The sequence below is a fragment of the Bombina bombina genome, chromosome 2, assembly GCF_027579735.1.
Source record: "Bombina bombina isolate aBomBom1 chromosome 2, aBomBom1.pri, whole genome shotgun sequence".
NCBI classification, from domain to species: domain Eukaryota; kingdom Metazoa; phylum Chordata; class Amphibia; order Anura; family Bombinatoridae; genus Bombina; species Bombina bombina.
Genome location: NC_069500.1, coordinates 670,040,398 through 670,055,010, shown reverse-complemented (window position 1 = coordinate 670,055,010; position 14,613 = coordinate 670,040,398). Strand labels below are relative to the sequence as shown.

The 14,613-nt window shown below is 40.3% G+C and overlaps 1 protein-coding gene across 1 annotated transcript in view; it reads left to right on the top strand.

Moving 5' to 3' along the window:
* Window positions 1–5,630, top strand: part of ACO1 (aconitase 1) — a 212,609-nt gene extending 206,979 nt beyond the window's left edge. Inside the window, 1 exon segment of the mRNA XM_053702628.1 lies at window positions 5,094–5,630. Coding sequence (XP_053558603.1) covers window positions 5,094–5,213 — 120 coding nt within the window. The 3' untranslated portion in view covers window positions 5,214–5,630.
* Window positions 5,631–14,613: the final 8,983 nt, after the last annotated feature.

Here is a 14,613-nt window from a genome sequence, read left to right as displayed (position 1 = left end):
AGGATTCTAGTCCTCTTGATACTAATTCTATACGTTTGGATAAGGTTTTTAAAGCTCCTGCGGTTATTCCAGAAGTCTTTCCTGTTCCTAATGCTATTTCTGCAGTAATTGCTAAGGAATGGGATAGATTGGGTAATTCATTTACTCCTTCTAAACGTTTTAAGCAATTATATCCTGTTCCGCCTGACAGATTAGAATTTTGGGACAAAATCCCTAAAGTTGATGGGGCTATTTCTACCCTTGCTAAACGTACTACCATTCCTACATCAGATGGTACCTCGTTTAAGGATCCTTTAGATAGAAAAATTGAATCTTTTCTAAGAAAAGCTTATCTATGTTCAGGTAATCTTCTTAGACCTGCTATATCATTGGCTGATGTTGCTGCAGCTTCAACTTTTTGGTTGGAAACTCTAGCGCAACAAGTAACAAATCGTGATTCTCATGATATTATTATTCTTCTCCAGCATGCTAATAATTTCATCTGTGATGCCATTTTTGATATTATTAGAGTTGATGTTAGATTTATGTCTCTGGCTATCTTAGCCAGAAGAGCTTTATGGCTTAAGACTTGGAATGCTGATATGGCTTCTAAATCAACTCTACTTTCCATTTCTTTCCAGGGAAACAAATTATTTGGTTCTCAGTTGGATTCTATTATTTCAACTGTTACTGGTGGGAAAGGAACTTTTTTACCACAGGATAAAAAGTCTAAAGGTAAAAACAGGGCTAACAATCGTTTTCGTTCCTTTCGTTTCAACAAAGAACAAAAGCCTGATCCTTCGTCCTCAGGAGCAGTTTCAGTTTGGAAACCATCCCCAGTCTGGAATAAATCCAAGCCTGCTAGAAAGGCAAAGCCTGCTTCTAAGTTCACATGAAGGTACGGCCCTCATTCCAGTTCAGCTGGTAGGGGGCAGGTTACGTTTTTTCAAAGAAATTTGGATCAGTTCTGTTCACAATCTTTGGATTCAGAACATTGTTTCAGAAGGGTACAGAATTGGTTTCAAGATGAGACCTCCTGCAAAGAGATTTTTTCTTTCCCATGTCCCAGTAAATCCAGTGAAAGCTCAAGCATTTCTGAATTGTGTTTCAGATCTAGAGTTGGCTGGAGTAATTATGCCAGTTCCAGTTCCGGAACAGGGGATGGGGTTTTATTCAAATCTCTTCATTGTACCAAAGAAGGAGAATTCCTTCAGACCAGTTCTGGATCTAAAATTATTGAATCGTTATGTAAGGATACCAACGTTCAAGATGGTAACTGTAAGGACTATATTGCCTTTTGTTCAGCAAGGGAATTATATGTCCACAATAGATTTACAGGATGCATATCTGCATATTCCGATTCATCCAGATCATTATCAGTTCCTGAGATTCTCTTTTCTAGACAAGCATTACCAATTTGTGGCTCTACCGTTTGGCCTTGCTACAGCTCCAAGAATTTTCACAAAGATTCTCGGTGCCCTTCTGTCTGTAATCAGAGAACAGGGTATTGTGGTATTTCCTTATTTGGACGATATCTTGGTACTTGCTCCGTCTTTACATTTAGCAGAGTCTCATACGAATCGACTTGTGTTGTTTCTTCAAGATCATGGTTGGAGGATCAATTTACCAAAAAGTTCTTTGATTCCTCAAACAAGGGTAACCTTTCTGGGTTTCCAGATAGATTCAGTGTCCATGACTTTGTCTTTAACAGACAAGAGACGTCTAAAATTGATTACAGCCTGTCGAAACCTTCAGTCTCAATCATTCCCTTCGGTAGCCTTATGCATGGAAATTCTAGGTCTTATGACTGCTGCATCGGACGCGATCCCCTTTGCTCGTTTTCACATGCGACCTCTTCAGCTCTGTATGCTGAACCAATGGTGCAGGGATTACACGAAGATATATCAATTAATATCTTTAAAACCGATTGTTCGGCACTCTCTAACGTGGTGGACAGATCACCATCGTTTAATTCAGGGGGCTTCTTTTGTTCTTCCGACCTGGACTGTAATTTCAACAGATGCAAGTCTCACAGGTTGGGGAGCTGTGTGGGGATCTCTGACGGCACAAGGAGTTTGGGAATCTCAGGAGGTGAGATTACCGATCAATATCTTGGAACTCCGTGCAGTTTTCAGAGCTCTTCAGTTTTGGCCTCTTCTGAAGAGAGAATCGTTCATTTGTTTTCAGACAGACAATGTCACAACTGTGGCATACATCAATCATCAAGGAGGGACTCACAGTCCTCTGGCTATGAAAGAAGTATCTCGAATTTTGGTTTGGGCGGAATCCAGCTCCTGTCTAATCTCTGCGGTTCATATCCCAGGTGTAGACAATTGGGAAGCGGATTATCTCAGTCGCCAAACGTTGCATCCGGGCGAATGGTCTCTTCACCCAGAGGTATTTCTTCAGATTGTTCAAATGTGGGGGCTCCCAGAGATAGATCTGATGGCCTCTCATCTAAACAAGAAACTTCCCAGGTATCTGTCCAGATCCCGGGATCCTCAGGCGAAGGCAGTGGATGCATTATCACTTCCTTGGAAGTATCATCCTGCCTATATCTTTCCGCCTCTAGTTCTTCTTCCAAGAGTAATCTCCAAGATTCTGAGGGAATGCTCGTTTGTTCTGCTAATAGCTCCGGCATGGCCTCACAGGTTTTGGTATGCGGATCTTGTCCGGATGGCATCTTGCCAACCATGGACTCTTCCGTTAAGACCAGACCTTCTGTCTCAAGGTCCTTTTTTCCATCCGGATCTGAAATCCTTAAATTTAAAGGTATGGAGATTGAACGCTTGATTCTTGGTCATAGAGGTTTCTCTGACTCCGTGATTAATACTATGTTACAGGCTCGTAAATCTGTATCTCGAGAGATATATTATAGAGTCTGGAAGACTTATATTTCTTGGTGTCTTACTCATCATTTTTCTTGGCATTCTTTTAGAATACCGAGAATTTTACAGTTTCTTCAGGATGGTTTAGATAAGGGTTTGTCCGCAAGTTCTTTGAAAGGACAAATCTCCGCTCTTTCTGTTCTTTTTCACAGAAAGATTGCTATTCTTCCTGATATTCATTGTTTTGTACAAGCTTTGGTTCGTATAAAACCTGTCATTAAGTCAATTTCTCCTCCATGGAGTTTGAATTTGGTTTTGGGAGCTCTTCAAGCTCCTCCGTTTGAACCTATGCATTCATTGGACATTAAATTACTTTCTTGGAAAGTTTTGTTCCTTTTGGCCATCTCTTCTGCTAGAAGAGTTTCTGAATTATCTGCTCTTTCGTGTGAGTCTCCTTTTCTGATTTTTCATCAGGATAAGGCGGTGTTGCGAACTTCTTTTGAATTTTTACCTAAAGTTGTGAATTCCAACAACATTAGTAGAGAAATTGTGGTTCCTTCATTATGTCCTAATCCTAAGAATTCTAAGGAGAAATCATTGCATTCTTTGGATGTTGTTAGAGCTTTGAAATATTATGTTGAAGCTACGAAATCTTTCCGTAAGACTTCTAGTCTATTTGTTATCTTTTCCGGTTCTAGGAAAGGCCAGAAAGCTTCTGCCATTTCTTTGGCATCTTGGTTGAAATCTTTAATTCATCTTGCCTATGTTGAGTCGGGTAAAATTCCGCCTCAAAGAATTACAGCTCATTCTACTAGGTCAGTTTCTACTTCCTGGGCGTTTAGGAATGAAGCTTCGGTTGACCAGATCTGCAAAGCAGCAACTTGGTCCTCTTTGCATACTTTTACTAAATTCTACCATTTTGATGTATTTTCTTCTTCTGAAGCAGTTTTTGGTAGAAAAGTTCTTCAGGCAGCGGTTTCAGTTTGAATCTTCTGCTTATGTTTTTTGTTAAACTTTATTTTGGGTGTGGATTATTTTCAGCAGGAATTGGCTGTCTTTATTTTATCCCTCCCTCTCTAGTGACTCTTGTGTGGAAAGATCCACATCTTGGGTAGTCATTATCCCATACGTCACTAGCTCATGGACTCTTGTTAATTACATGAAAGAAAACATAATTTATGTAAGAACTTACCTGATAAATTCATTTCTTTCATATTAACAAGAGTCCATGAGGCCCACCCTTTTTTGTGGTGGTTATGATTTTTTTGTATAAAGCACAATTATTCCAATTCCTTATTTTATATGCTTCGCACTTTTTTTCTTATCACCCCACTTCTTGGCTATTCGTTAAACTGATTTGTGGGTGTGGTGAGGGGTGTATTTATAGGCATTTTAAGGTTTGGGAAACTTTGCCCCTCCTGGTAGGAATGTATATCCCATACGTCACTAGCTCATGGACTCTTGTTAATATGAAAGAAATGAATTTATCAGGTAAGTTCTTACATAAATTATGTTTTTCAGTGAGGTGACGTTTCCACCTCTTAGCCAATAGCCGTGCGGCCCAGCTGGCATTATGCTGGATAGCTAGCACGCTATTGGCTTAGATCACCTCACTGCAAAATAGCGTTCTGCCGTGTGCTGCCTTATATTTGCTGCACAGCCTAGGTAAATCCTAGCGTTTCAAAAATGGTAGGATTTACTATCAATTTAAAGGGACATGAAACCCAAAAGTATTTTTTAATGATTCAGATAGAGCATACCATCATAAACAACTTTCCAATTTACTTCTATTATCTAATTTGCTTTGTTCTTTTGTTTATCCTTTGTTGAAAATAATACCTAAGCTCAGGAGCAGCAATGCACTACTGGAAGATAGATTTTGATTGGTGGCTGCACATATATGCCCTCTGTCATTGGTTCATGCAATGTGTTACGCTAGCTTCCTGTAGTGCAGTGCTGCTTCTTCAACAAAGAATAAGTAAATTGGAAAGTAATTTAAAATTGTATGCTCATATCTGAATCATGAATTTTTTTTTTTTTTTTTAAATGTTGGTTTTAATATCCCTTTAAAATGTTGGCTTTCATATCCCTATAATAGTATGTATGTAGTTAGAAGAGTTTAGGAGCACTGACTTATTATTGTGAAGTCAGGTTTTACTTTTAAAGTTCGCAAAATTGAAACAGCCTGTATTTTGATATTGAAGCCATGGGATGTCACTCACTGTTTTTTGTCTGTAAGCCATCATTTATGCTAAATATACATTTGCTTATTCCTTTGTTGCACAGCTTGATACTGGAAAGACATTTGAAGCCATCATGAGATTTGATACAGATGTGGAACTCACTTATTTCCGAAATGGAGGCATCTTGAACTACATGATCCGAAAAATGGCAACCTCTAGTTAAAAAAAACTGAGTCTTTTCTTCACCATGAACAATCTGCCAAGACCTCACTCTCATGATTTATTAGTTTACAGTTTTTTAATGTAAATTTGGGATGGGAGAAGATTAGACTGCTCGGTATATTACATTTATTACGTCCTTCAATTGGTTGCTAAAGTAGTTGCAGTAATGGAAATTCAACATACTGAAACTGCTGGTTTACACATTCTTTTAAAAATAGAATTTCATAATTTAAATGCTATAGTAAGAAACTGTCCATGAGTAAACGTCACCCTAGCTAGACAAATGTGGGCCTACTAGATTTCTTATGTAAAATTTACATTTTTTTTGTTCTCCAAAATTCCCATTGAAGATAAATAATGCACATTAATAAAGAATCAATCTAAATAAAAGTAAATAAACTTTCTTTTGTGAAAAAAATGTTTTAATGTCCTTTTCATGACCCTAGCTAACTATGGGTTTAACATCTGTCGTTGAGCCAATCAGAAACAGTCACCAATCACAGGTAATTTCCTGCTCATACCTAATATGCCTGTAACTTCTAAATGGCACTTTATCTTGTTAGCTAGGGTAAGTAATGCAAAAAACATATGCCCTAGCAAATTAGATTGTTTTTGTATTAAAATATCCCTTTAATGACCTAATCTTACAAACATCAGAAAATGTGGCATTAGCTTGTTTTAAAAAGAATTGTAGCAAGCAGTTGACAGTCTGGGTTTCTTTGATCATTGCAGGGTTTGCCACCTATGGGGAAAATTATTAACATTAGGCTATGTTCACCAAGAGGCTAAGATTCAAGCAATGATGTTTATTGTAGTCTGATAAAATAAACCATGTTAAAGGGATAGTCTAGTCAAAATTACATTTGCATGATTCAGAAAGAGCATGCAATTTAAGCAACTTTCTGGTTAACTCCTATTATCATTTTTCCTTTGTTCTCTTTGTAGCTTTATTTTAAAAAGCAAGAATGTAAGCTTAGGAGCCAGCCCATTTTTGGTTCAACACCTGGGTAGCGCTTGCTGATTGGTGTCTAACTGTAGCCACCAATGAGCAAGCGCTACCCAGGGTGCTAAACCAAAAATGGGCAGGCTCCTAAGCTTACATTTCAGCTTTTTCAAATAAAGATACCAGGAGAACGAAGAAAAATTGATAATCGGAGTAAATTAGAAAGTTGCTTAAAATTGCATGCTCTATCTGAATCATGCAAATTTAATTTTGACTAGACTATCCCTTTCATTCAAGATGAGCCAGTGGACATTGAGGATTTTATTAAAGGTTTGAAGATAATTACTCTATGTTCAAAAGCATTTAGTTAGCATTCCATTTAAGAATAATACTTAGATCACTAAACAATGTGTATCATGATTTTTAAATGTGAAATCTTATAATTTGTTCATTTAAAGAAAAACGTAACTTTTGTGTTTGTCAACTGCAAAAGAAAAAAAAAATCGCAGACAATTACTTTGTAAAATCAACCAGAATAAATCTATTTTCAAGACAAGTGTAAATTGTAGTTTTTATACAAATTTGCATATCTTTATATACGCGTCTCCTACACCTAGATTTGAATGAATTACCATATTTATTTATTTATTTATACTTACAGGTCATTGCCTACATATATGTATAAAATACTTACCATATGAGGAATGGAAAACTACATTTCTCCAACATTGGTGTGTCCGGTCCACGGCGTCATCCTTACTTGTGGGATATTCTCTTCCCCAACAGGAAATGGCAAAGAGTCCCAGCAAAGCTGGCAACATGATCCCTCCTAGGCTCCGCCCACCCCAGTCATTCTCTTTGCCGTTGCACAGGCAACATCTCCACGGAGATGGTTAAGAGTTTTTTGGTGTTTAAATGTAGTTTTTATTCTTCTATCAAGTGTTTTGTTATTTTAAAATAGTGCTGGTATGTACTATTTACTCTGAAACAGAAAAGGATGAAGATTTCTGTTTGTAAGAGGAAGATGATTTTAGCAGACAGTAACTAAAATCGATTGCTGTTTCCACATAGGACTGTTGAGATGAAGTAACTTCAGTTGGGGGAAACAGTTAGCAGACTTTTTCTGCTTAAGGTATGACTAGCCATATTTCTAACAAGACTGTGTAATGCTGGAAGGCTGTCATTTCCCCTCATGGGGACCGGTAAGCCATTTTCTTAGTCAAACAAACAGAATAAAAGGCTTAATATGGGCTAAAAAACTGGTAGACATTTTTATGGGCTAAATCGATTGCTTTATTTGGGCATATTATTCAGATTTAGGCTAACAATTGGCATTTATAATCTTGGGGAACGCTTATAAAACGGCAGGCACTGTGTTGGTCACCTTTTTCAGTCAGGGGGCCTTTCTAGTTATAGACTGAGCCTCATTTTCGCGCCATTAATGTGCAGTTGTTTTTTGAGAGCAGGGCATGCAGATGCATGTGTGAGGATCTAAAAATCTCTGAAAAAGCTTCTAGAAGGCGTCATTTGGTATCGTATTCCCCTCAGGGCTTGGTTGGGTCTTAGCAAAGACTATAACTGGGACTGTATAGGGGTTAAATTTAAAAACGGCTCCGGTTCCGTCATTTTAAGGGTTAAAGCTCTGAAATTTGGTGTGCAATACTTTTAAGACACTGTGGTGAAATTTTGGTAATTTTTGAACAATTCCTTCATACTTTTTCACATATTCAGTAATAAAGTGTTTTCTGTTTGAAATTTAAAGTGACAGTAACGGTTTTATTTTAAAACGTTTTTTGTGCTTTGTTGACAAGTTTAAGCCTGTTTAACATGTCTGTACCTTCAGATAAGCTATGTTCTATATGTATGAAAGCCAATGTGTCTCCCCATTTAAATTTATGTGATAATTGTGCCATAGCGTCCAAACAAAGTAAGGACAGTACTGCCACAGATAATGATACTGCCCAAGATGATTCCTCAAATGAGGGGAGTAAACATGATACTACATCATCTCCTACTGTGTCTACACCAGTTTTGCCCATGCAGGAGGCCCCTAGTACATCTAGTGCGCCAATACTTATTACCATGCAACAATTAACGGCTGTAATGGATAACTCCATAGCAAATCTTTTATCCAAAATGCCTACTTATCAGAGAAAGCGCGATTGCTCTGTTTTAAACACTGAAGAGCAAGAGGGCGCTGATGATAATTGTTCTGTCATACCCTCACACCAATCTGAAGGGGCCATGAGGGAGGTTTTGTCTGATGGAGAAATTTCAGATTCAGGAAAAATTTCTCATCAAGCTGAACCTGATGTTGTGACATTTAAATTTAAATTAAAACATCTCCGCACACTGCTTAAGGAGGTGTTATCTACTCTGGATGATTGTGACAATTTGGTCATTCCAGAGAAATTATGCAAGATGGACAGGTTCCTAGAGGTTCCGGTGCCCCCCGACGCTTTTCCTATACCCAAGCGGGTGGCGGACATAGTAAATAAGGAGTGGGAAAAGCCCGGCATACCTTTTGTTCCCCCCCTATATTTAAGAAATTATTTCCTATGGTCGACCCCAGAAAGGACTTATGGCAGACAGTCCCTAAGGTCGAGGGGGCAGTTTCTACTCTAAGCAAACGCACTACTATTCCTATCGAAGATAGTTGTGCTTTCAAAGATCCTATGGATAAAAAATTGGAAGGTTTGCTTAAAAAGATTTTTGTACAGCAAGGCTACCTTCTACAACCAATTTCATGCATTGTTCCTGTCACTACGGCAGCGTGGTTCTGGTTCGAGGAACTAGAAAAGTCGCTCAGTAGAGAAACTCCATATGAGGAGGTTATGGATAGAGTTCACGCACTTAAATTGGCTAACTCTTTTATTTTAGATGCCGCTTTGCAATTAGCCAGATTAGCGGCGAAAAATTCAGGGTTTGCTATCGTGGCGCGCAGAGCGCTTTGGCTAAAGTCTTGGTCAGCGGATGTGTCATCCAAGACAAAATTGCTTAACATCCCTTTCAAAGGTAAAACTTTATTTGGACCAGAATTGAAAGAGATTATTTCAGACATCACTGGGGGAAAGGGCCACGCCCTTCCACAGGATAGGTTTTTTAAGGCTAAAAATAAGCCTAATTTTCGTCCCTTTCGCAGAAACGGACCAGCCTCTAATTCTGCATCCTCTAAGCAAGAGGGTAATGCCTCACAACCCAAACCAGCCTGGAAACCAATGCAAGGCTGGAACAAGGGTAAGCAGGCCAAGAAGCCTGCCACTGCTAACAAAACAGCATGAAGGAGTAGCCCCCGATCCGGGACCGGATCTGGTGGGGGGCAGACTTTCTCTCTTTGCTCAGGCTTGGGCAAGAGATGTTCAGGATCCTTGGGCGCTAGAAATAGTTTCTCAAGGTTATCTCCTGGAATTCAAGGAACTACCCGCAAGGGGAAGGTTCCACAAGTCTCACTTATCCTCAAACCAAATAAAGAGACAGGCATTCTTACATTGTGTAGAAGACCTGTTAAAGATGGGAGTGATACACCCAGTTCCAATAAAGGAACAAGGAATGGGATTTTATTCCAATCTGTTCGTAGTTCCCAAAAAAGAGGGAACGTTCAGACCAATTTTGGATTTGAAGATCCTAAACAAATTTCTCAGGGTACCATCGTTCAAAATGGAAACTATTCGAACGATTCTACCCACCATCCAGGAAAGTCAATTTATGACTACCGTGGATCTAAAGGATGCGTACCTACATATTTCTATCCACAAAGAACATCATCAGTTCCTAAGGTTCGCTTTTCTGGACAAACATTACCAGTTTGTGGCCCTCCCATTCGGATTAGCCACTGCTCCAAGGATTTTCACAAAGGTGCTAGGGTCCCTTCTAGCGGTTCTAAGACCAAGGGGCATTGCAGTAGTACCTTACTTGGACGACATTCTAATACAAGCGTCGTCCCTGTCAAAAGCAAAGGCTCATACGGACATCGTTCTAGCCTTTCTCAGATCTCACGGATGGAAGGTGAACAAAGAAAAAAGTTCTCTGTCCGTGTCAACAAGAGTTCCCTTCTTGGGAACAATAATAGATTCCTTAGAAATGAGGATTTTTCTGACAGAGGTCAGAAAATCAAAACTTCTAAGCTCTTGTCAAGTGCTTCATTCTGTTCCTCGTCCTTCCATAGCGCAGTGCATGGAAGTAGTAGGATTGATGGTTGCAACAATGGACATAGTTCCTTTTGCACGAATTCATCTAAGACCATTACAACTGTGCATGCTCAAACAGTGGAATGGGGATTATACAGACTTGTCTCCAATGATTCAAGTAGATCAAAAGACCAGAGATTCACTCCGTTGGTGGCTGACCCTGGACCATCTGTCCCAGGGAATGAGCTTCCGCAGGCCAGAGTGGGTCATTGTCACGACCGACGCCAGTCTAGTGGGCTGGGGCGCGGTCTGGGAATCCCTGAAAGCTCAGGGTCTATGGTCTCGGGAAGAGTCTCTTCTTCCGATAAACATTCTGGAACTGAGAGCGATATTCAATGCTCTCAGAGCTTGGCCTCAACTAGCAAAGGCCAAATTCATAAGGTTCCAATCAGACAACATGACGACCGTTGCATATATCAATCATCAGTGGGGAACAAAGAGTTCCCTGGCGATGAAAGAAGTGACCAAAATAATTCAATGGGCGGAGGATCACTCCTGCCACTTGTCTGCGATCCACATCCCAGGAGTGGAAAATTGGGAAGCGGATTTTCTGAGTCGTCAGACATTCCATCCGGGGGAGTGGGAACTCCATCCGGAAATCTTTGCCCAAATAACTCATTTATGGGGCATTCCAGACATGGATCTGATGGCGTCTCGTCAGAACTTAAAGGTTCCTTGCTACGGGTCCAGATTCAGGGATCCCAAGGGGTCCTGTAGTAGTTGCACTAGTAGCACCTTGGACCTTCAACCTAGCTTATGTATTCCCACCGTTTCCTCTCATTCCCAGGCTGGTAGCCAGGATCAATCAGGAGAGGGCCTCGGTGATTTTGATAGCTCCTGCGTGGCCACGCAGGACTTGGTATGCAGACCTGGTGAATATGTCATCGGCTCCACCATGGGAGCTACCTTTGAGACAGGACCTTCTTGTTCAGGGTCCATTCGAACATCCAAATCTGGTCTCCCTCCAACTGACGGCCTGGAGATTGAACGCTTGATTCTATCAAAGCGTGGGTTTTCAGATTCTGTTATAGATACTCTGGTTCAGGCCAGAAAACCTGTAACTAGAAAAATTTACCATAAAATATGGAAAAAATATATCTGTTGGTGTGAATCCAAAGGATTCCCATGGAATAAGATAAAAATTCCTAAGATTCTCTCCTTTCTACAAGAAGGTTTGGAGAAAGGATTATCTGCAAGTTCTCTAAAGGGACAGATCTCTGCTTTATCTGTCTTATTACACAAAAGACTGGCAGCTGTGCCAGATGTTCAAGCTTTTGTTCAGGCTCTGGTTAGGATCAAGCCTATTTACAGACCTTTGACTCCTCCCTGGAGTCTCAATCTTGTTCTTTCAGTTCTTCAAGGGGTTCCGTTTGAACCTTTACATTCCATAGATATTAAGTTACTATCTTGGAAAGTTTTGTTTTTAGTTGCAATTTCTTCTGCTAGAAGAGTTTCAGAGTTATCTGCTCTGCAGTGTTCCCCGCCCTATCTGGTGTTCCATGCAGATAAGGTGGTTTTGCGTACTAAGCCTGGTTTTCTTCCTAAGGTTGTTTCTAACAAAAATATTAACCAGGAGATAGTTGTACCTTCTTTGTGTTCCGAATCCAGTTTCAAAGAAGGAACGTTTGTTACACAATTTGGACGTTGTCCGTGCTCTAAAGTTCTATTTAGAGGCTACTAAAGATTTCAGACAAACATCTTCCTTGTTTGTTGTTTATTCTGGTAAAAGGAGAGGTCAAAAAGCGACTTCTACCTCTCTTTCCTTTTGGCTTAAAAGTATTATCCGATTGGCTTATGAGACTGCCGGACGGCAACCTCCTGAAAAAATTACAGCTCACTCCACTAGGGCTGTGGCTTCCACATGGGCCTTCAAGAACGAGGCTTCTGTTGACCAGATATGTAAGGCAGCGACTTGGTCTTCACTGCACACTTTTGCCAAATTTTACAAATTTGATACTTTTGCTTCTTCGGAGGGTATTTTTGGGAGAAAGGTTTTGCAAGCTGTGGTGCCTTCCGTTTAGGTAACCTGATTTGCTCCCTCCCTTCATCCGTGTCCTAAAGCTTTGGTATTGGTTCCCACCAGTAAGGATGACGCCGTGGACCGGACACACCAATGTTGGAGAAAACAGAATTTATGCTTACCTGATAAATTACTTTCTCCAACGGTGTGTCCGGTCCACGGCCCGCCCTGGTTTTTTAATCAGGTCTGATGAATTATTTTCTCTAACTACAGTCACCACGGTACCATATGGTTTCTCCTATATATATTTCCTCCTGTCCGTCGGTCGAATGACTGGGGTGGGCGGAGTCTAGGAGGGATCATGTGGCCAGCTTTGCTGGGACTCTTTGCCATTTCCTGTTGGGGAAGAGAATATCCCACAAGTAAGGATGACGCCGTGGACCGGACACACCGTTGGAGAAAGTAATTTATCAGGTAAGCATAAATTCTGTTTTCTTTTTCAAGATACAATGAGTCCACGGATTTCATCCTTACTTGTGGGATATCGCCTCCTGGTCAGCAGGAGGAGGCAAAGAGCACCACAGCAGAGCTGTATAAATAGCTCCTCCCTTCCCTCCCACTCCAGTCATTCTCTTTGCCTGTGTTAGTAAGATAGGAGATGGCAAAGTGAGGTGTTAGAAAAGATTCTTCAATCAAGAGTTTATTATTTTTATTTTCCAGTATATTTTAATACTGTTTTGTCCTGGGGTATAGCTGTGTTCCATTCAGTCTCTGAGTCTGTTGAAAGCGCTTTGGTGGCTTTAAAGCAATGGGAACTTGTGAGATATACTTATACTCACTGCGCCTCCCATACAGTTTGCTGCCCTAACCCTGAAAATCCTGAGGGGCTTGTATCAGGAATTTCATTCATTTCAGAGGTCCATGTGGAGATGGGACTCCTCAAACCGGCTGAACTGCCTTGGCTGTCAGGCAGCAACATGAGGTAAGTGCTTATTTTATTAGAGGAAAATGGAGCACTTTATTACACTTCATAAAGAATTTACACAGTAAGCTTATAGCATTATATTATAAGCACTTGGGACATTATTCTCTCAGAGGTAGAGTATGAGACAGCATGTTACAAACACTGGGGCTGGACTTTAATGGTGGTTCCCACATGGCTAAACGTTAAAATTTTTCCTATGTAAGATAGACGGTTAGACACACCCACGAAGGGGCGGGGCCTAGTTATTGGCGGTTTTTGTTTTGACCTAGCTCAGAAGTACAAGGTTTCAACGGAGTTCCTCTCAGGATCCCTGCTTCACTAAAATATACAAGCAGGTTTCTAGGACAGTGATCTGTTTTTCTGCTGCATCGTTTTTAACCCTTATCGATCCAGAGTGACAGTGTGCATAACATAACGATCAGAGGGTCAGGTAGGCGCCTCAGCAAGACTGCTAAGGTGTAGGGGTGCATTATTTTTCATTTTGAAGTATAAAAAACATTGTTTTGAACGTTTTTTCCTATTGCAGTAAAAAAGTTACGTTTTAAAATTTAAAGTGACAGTAACGGTTTTTTGATTAAAATATTTTTTTGTTTTCATATTATTGCATTGTGTTTATTGTGCTTCAATATGGACCCAGGAGACTTGCAGAGCTCTATTTGTTCCTTATGTCTTGATGCTAATGTGAAATCACCAATCCCTTTTTGTCCCTAATGCTGAAAATGGCAGAGAATTGCTTTTTACTGAGCAAAGCCTTTCTACCATAGATAAAAGTCTAGCGAGGATGGTCCAAGTGGGCCGCAGCTTTCTCCCCATACGTCCCAATCTATTACGCCCGCTCAATCAGTGTCCTGTACTCCTGCTTTAGCGCCCACAATCACTCTAAAAGACATAGCTTCCCTTATGTCATCTACTATTAATGATGCATTGTCTGCCTTTTCCCCCCTACAAGAGGGTACCGTAAAAGGAAGGCTAGACAATCTATAAGTGAGGGTGCAGAGGCTACCGATATACCTTCCCAACCTGAGGAGGAAGGCAATGAGGGTTTATCTGAGGGGGAAATTTCAGATGCAGGGAATTCAAAACCTCAAGTAGATATCAGAGGTGGTGAATTTTAGATTAAGCTGGAACACCTCCAATGCTATTAAGGGAGGTTTTACTTACACTAGATGACTGTAGTCCCATGCTAGTGGTGGCTCCTACAGGTACCAACAAGTTGGACAAGTATGTTGATATTCTGCCTTTTCAGAGGTTTTTCCAGTTCCCAAGCAGACTTCGGAAATACTCGTTAAAGGGCCATAATACCCAAATGTTTAAACACTTGAAAGT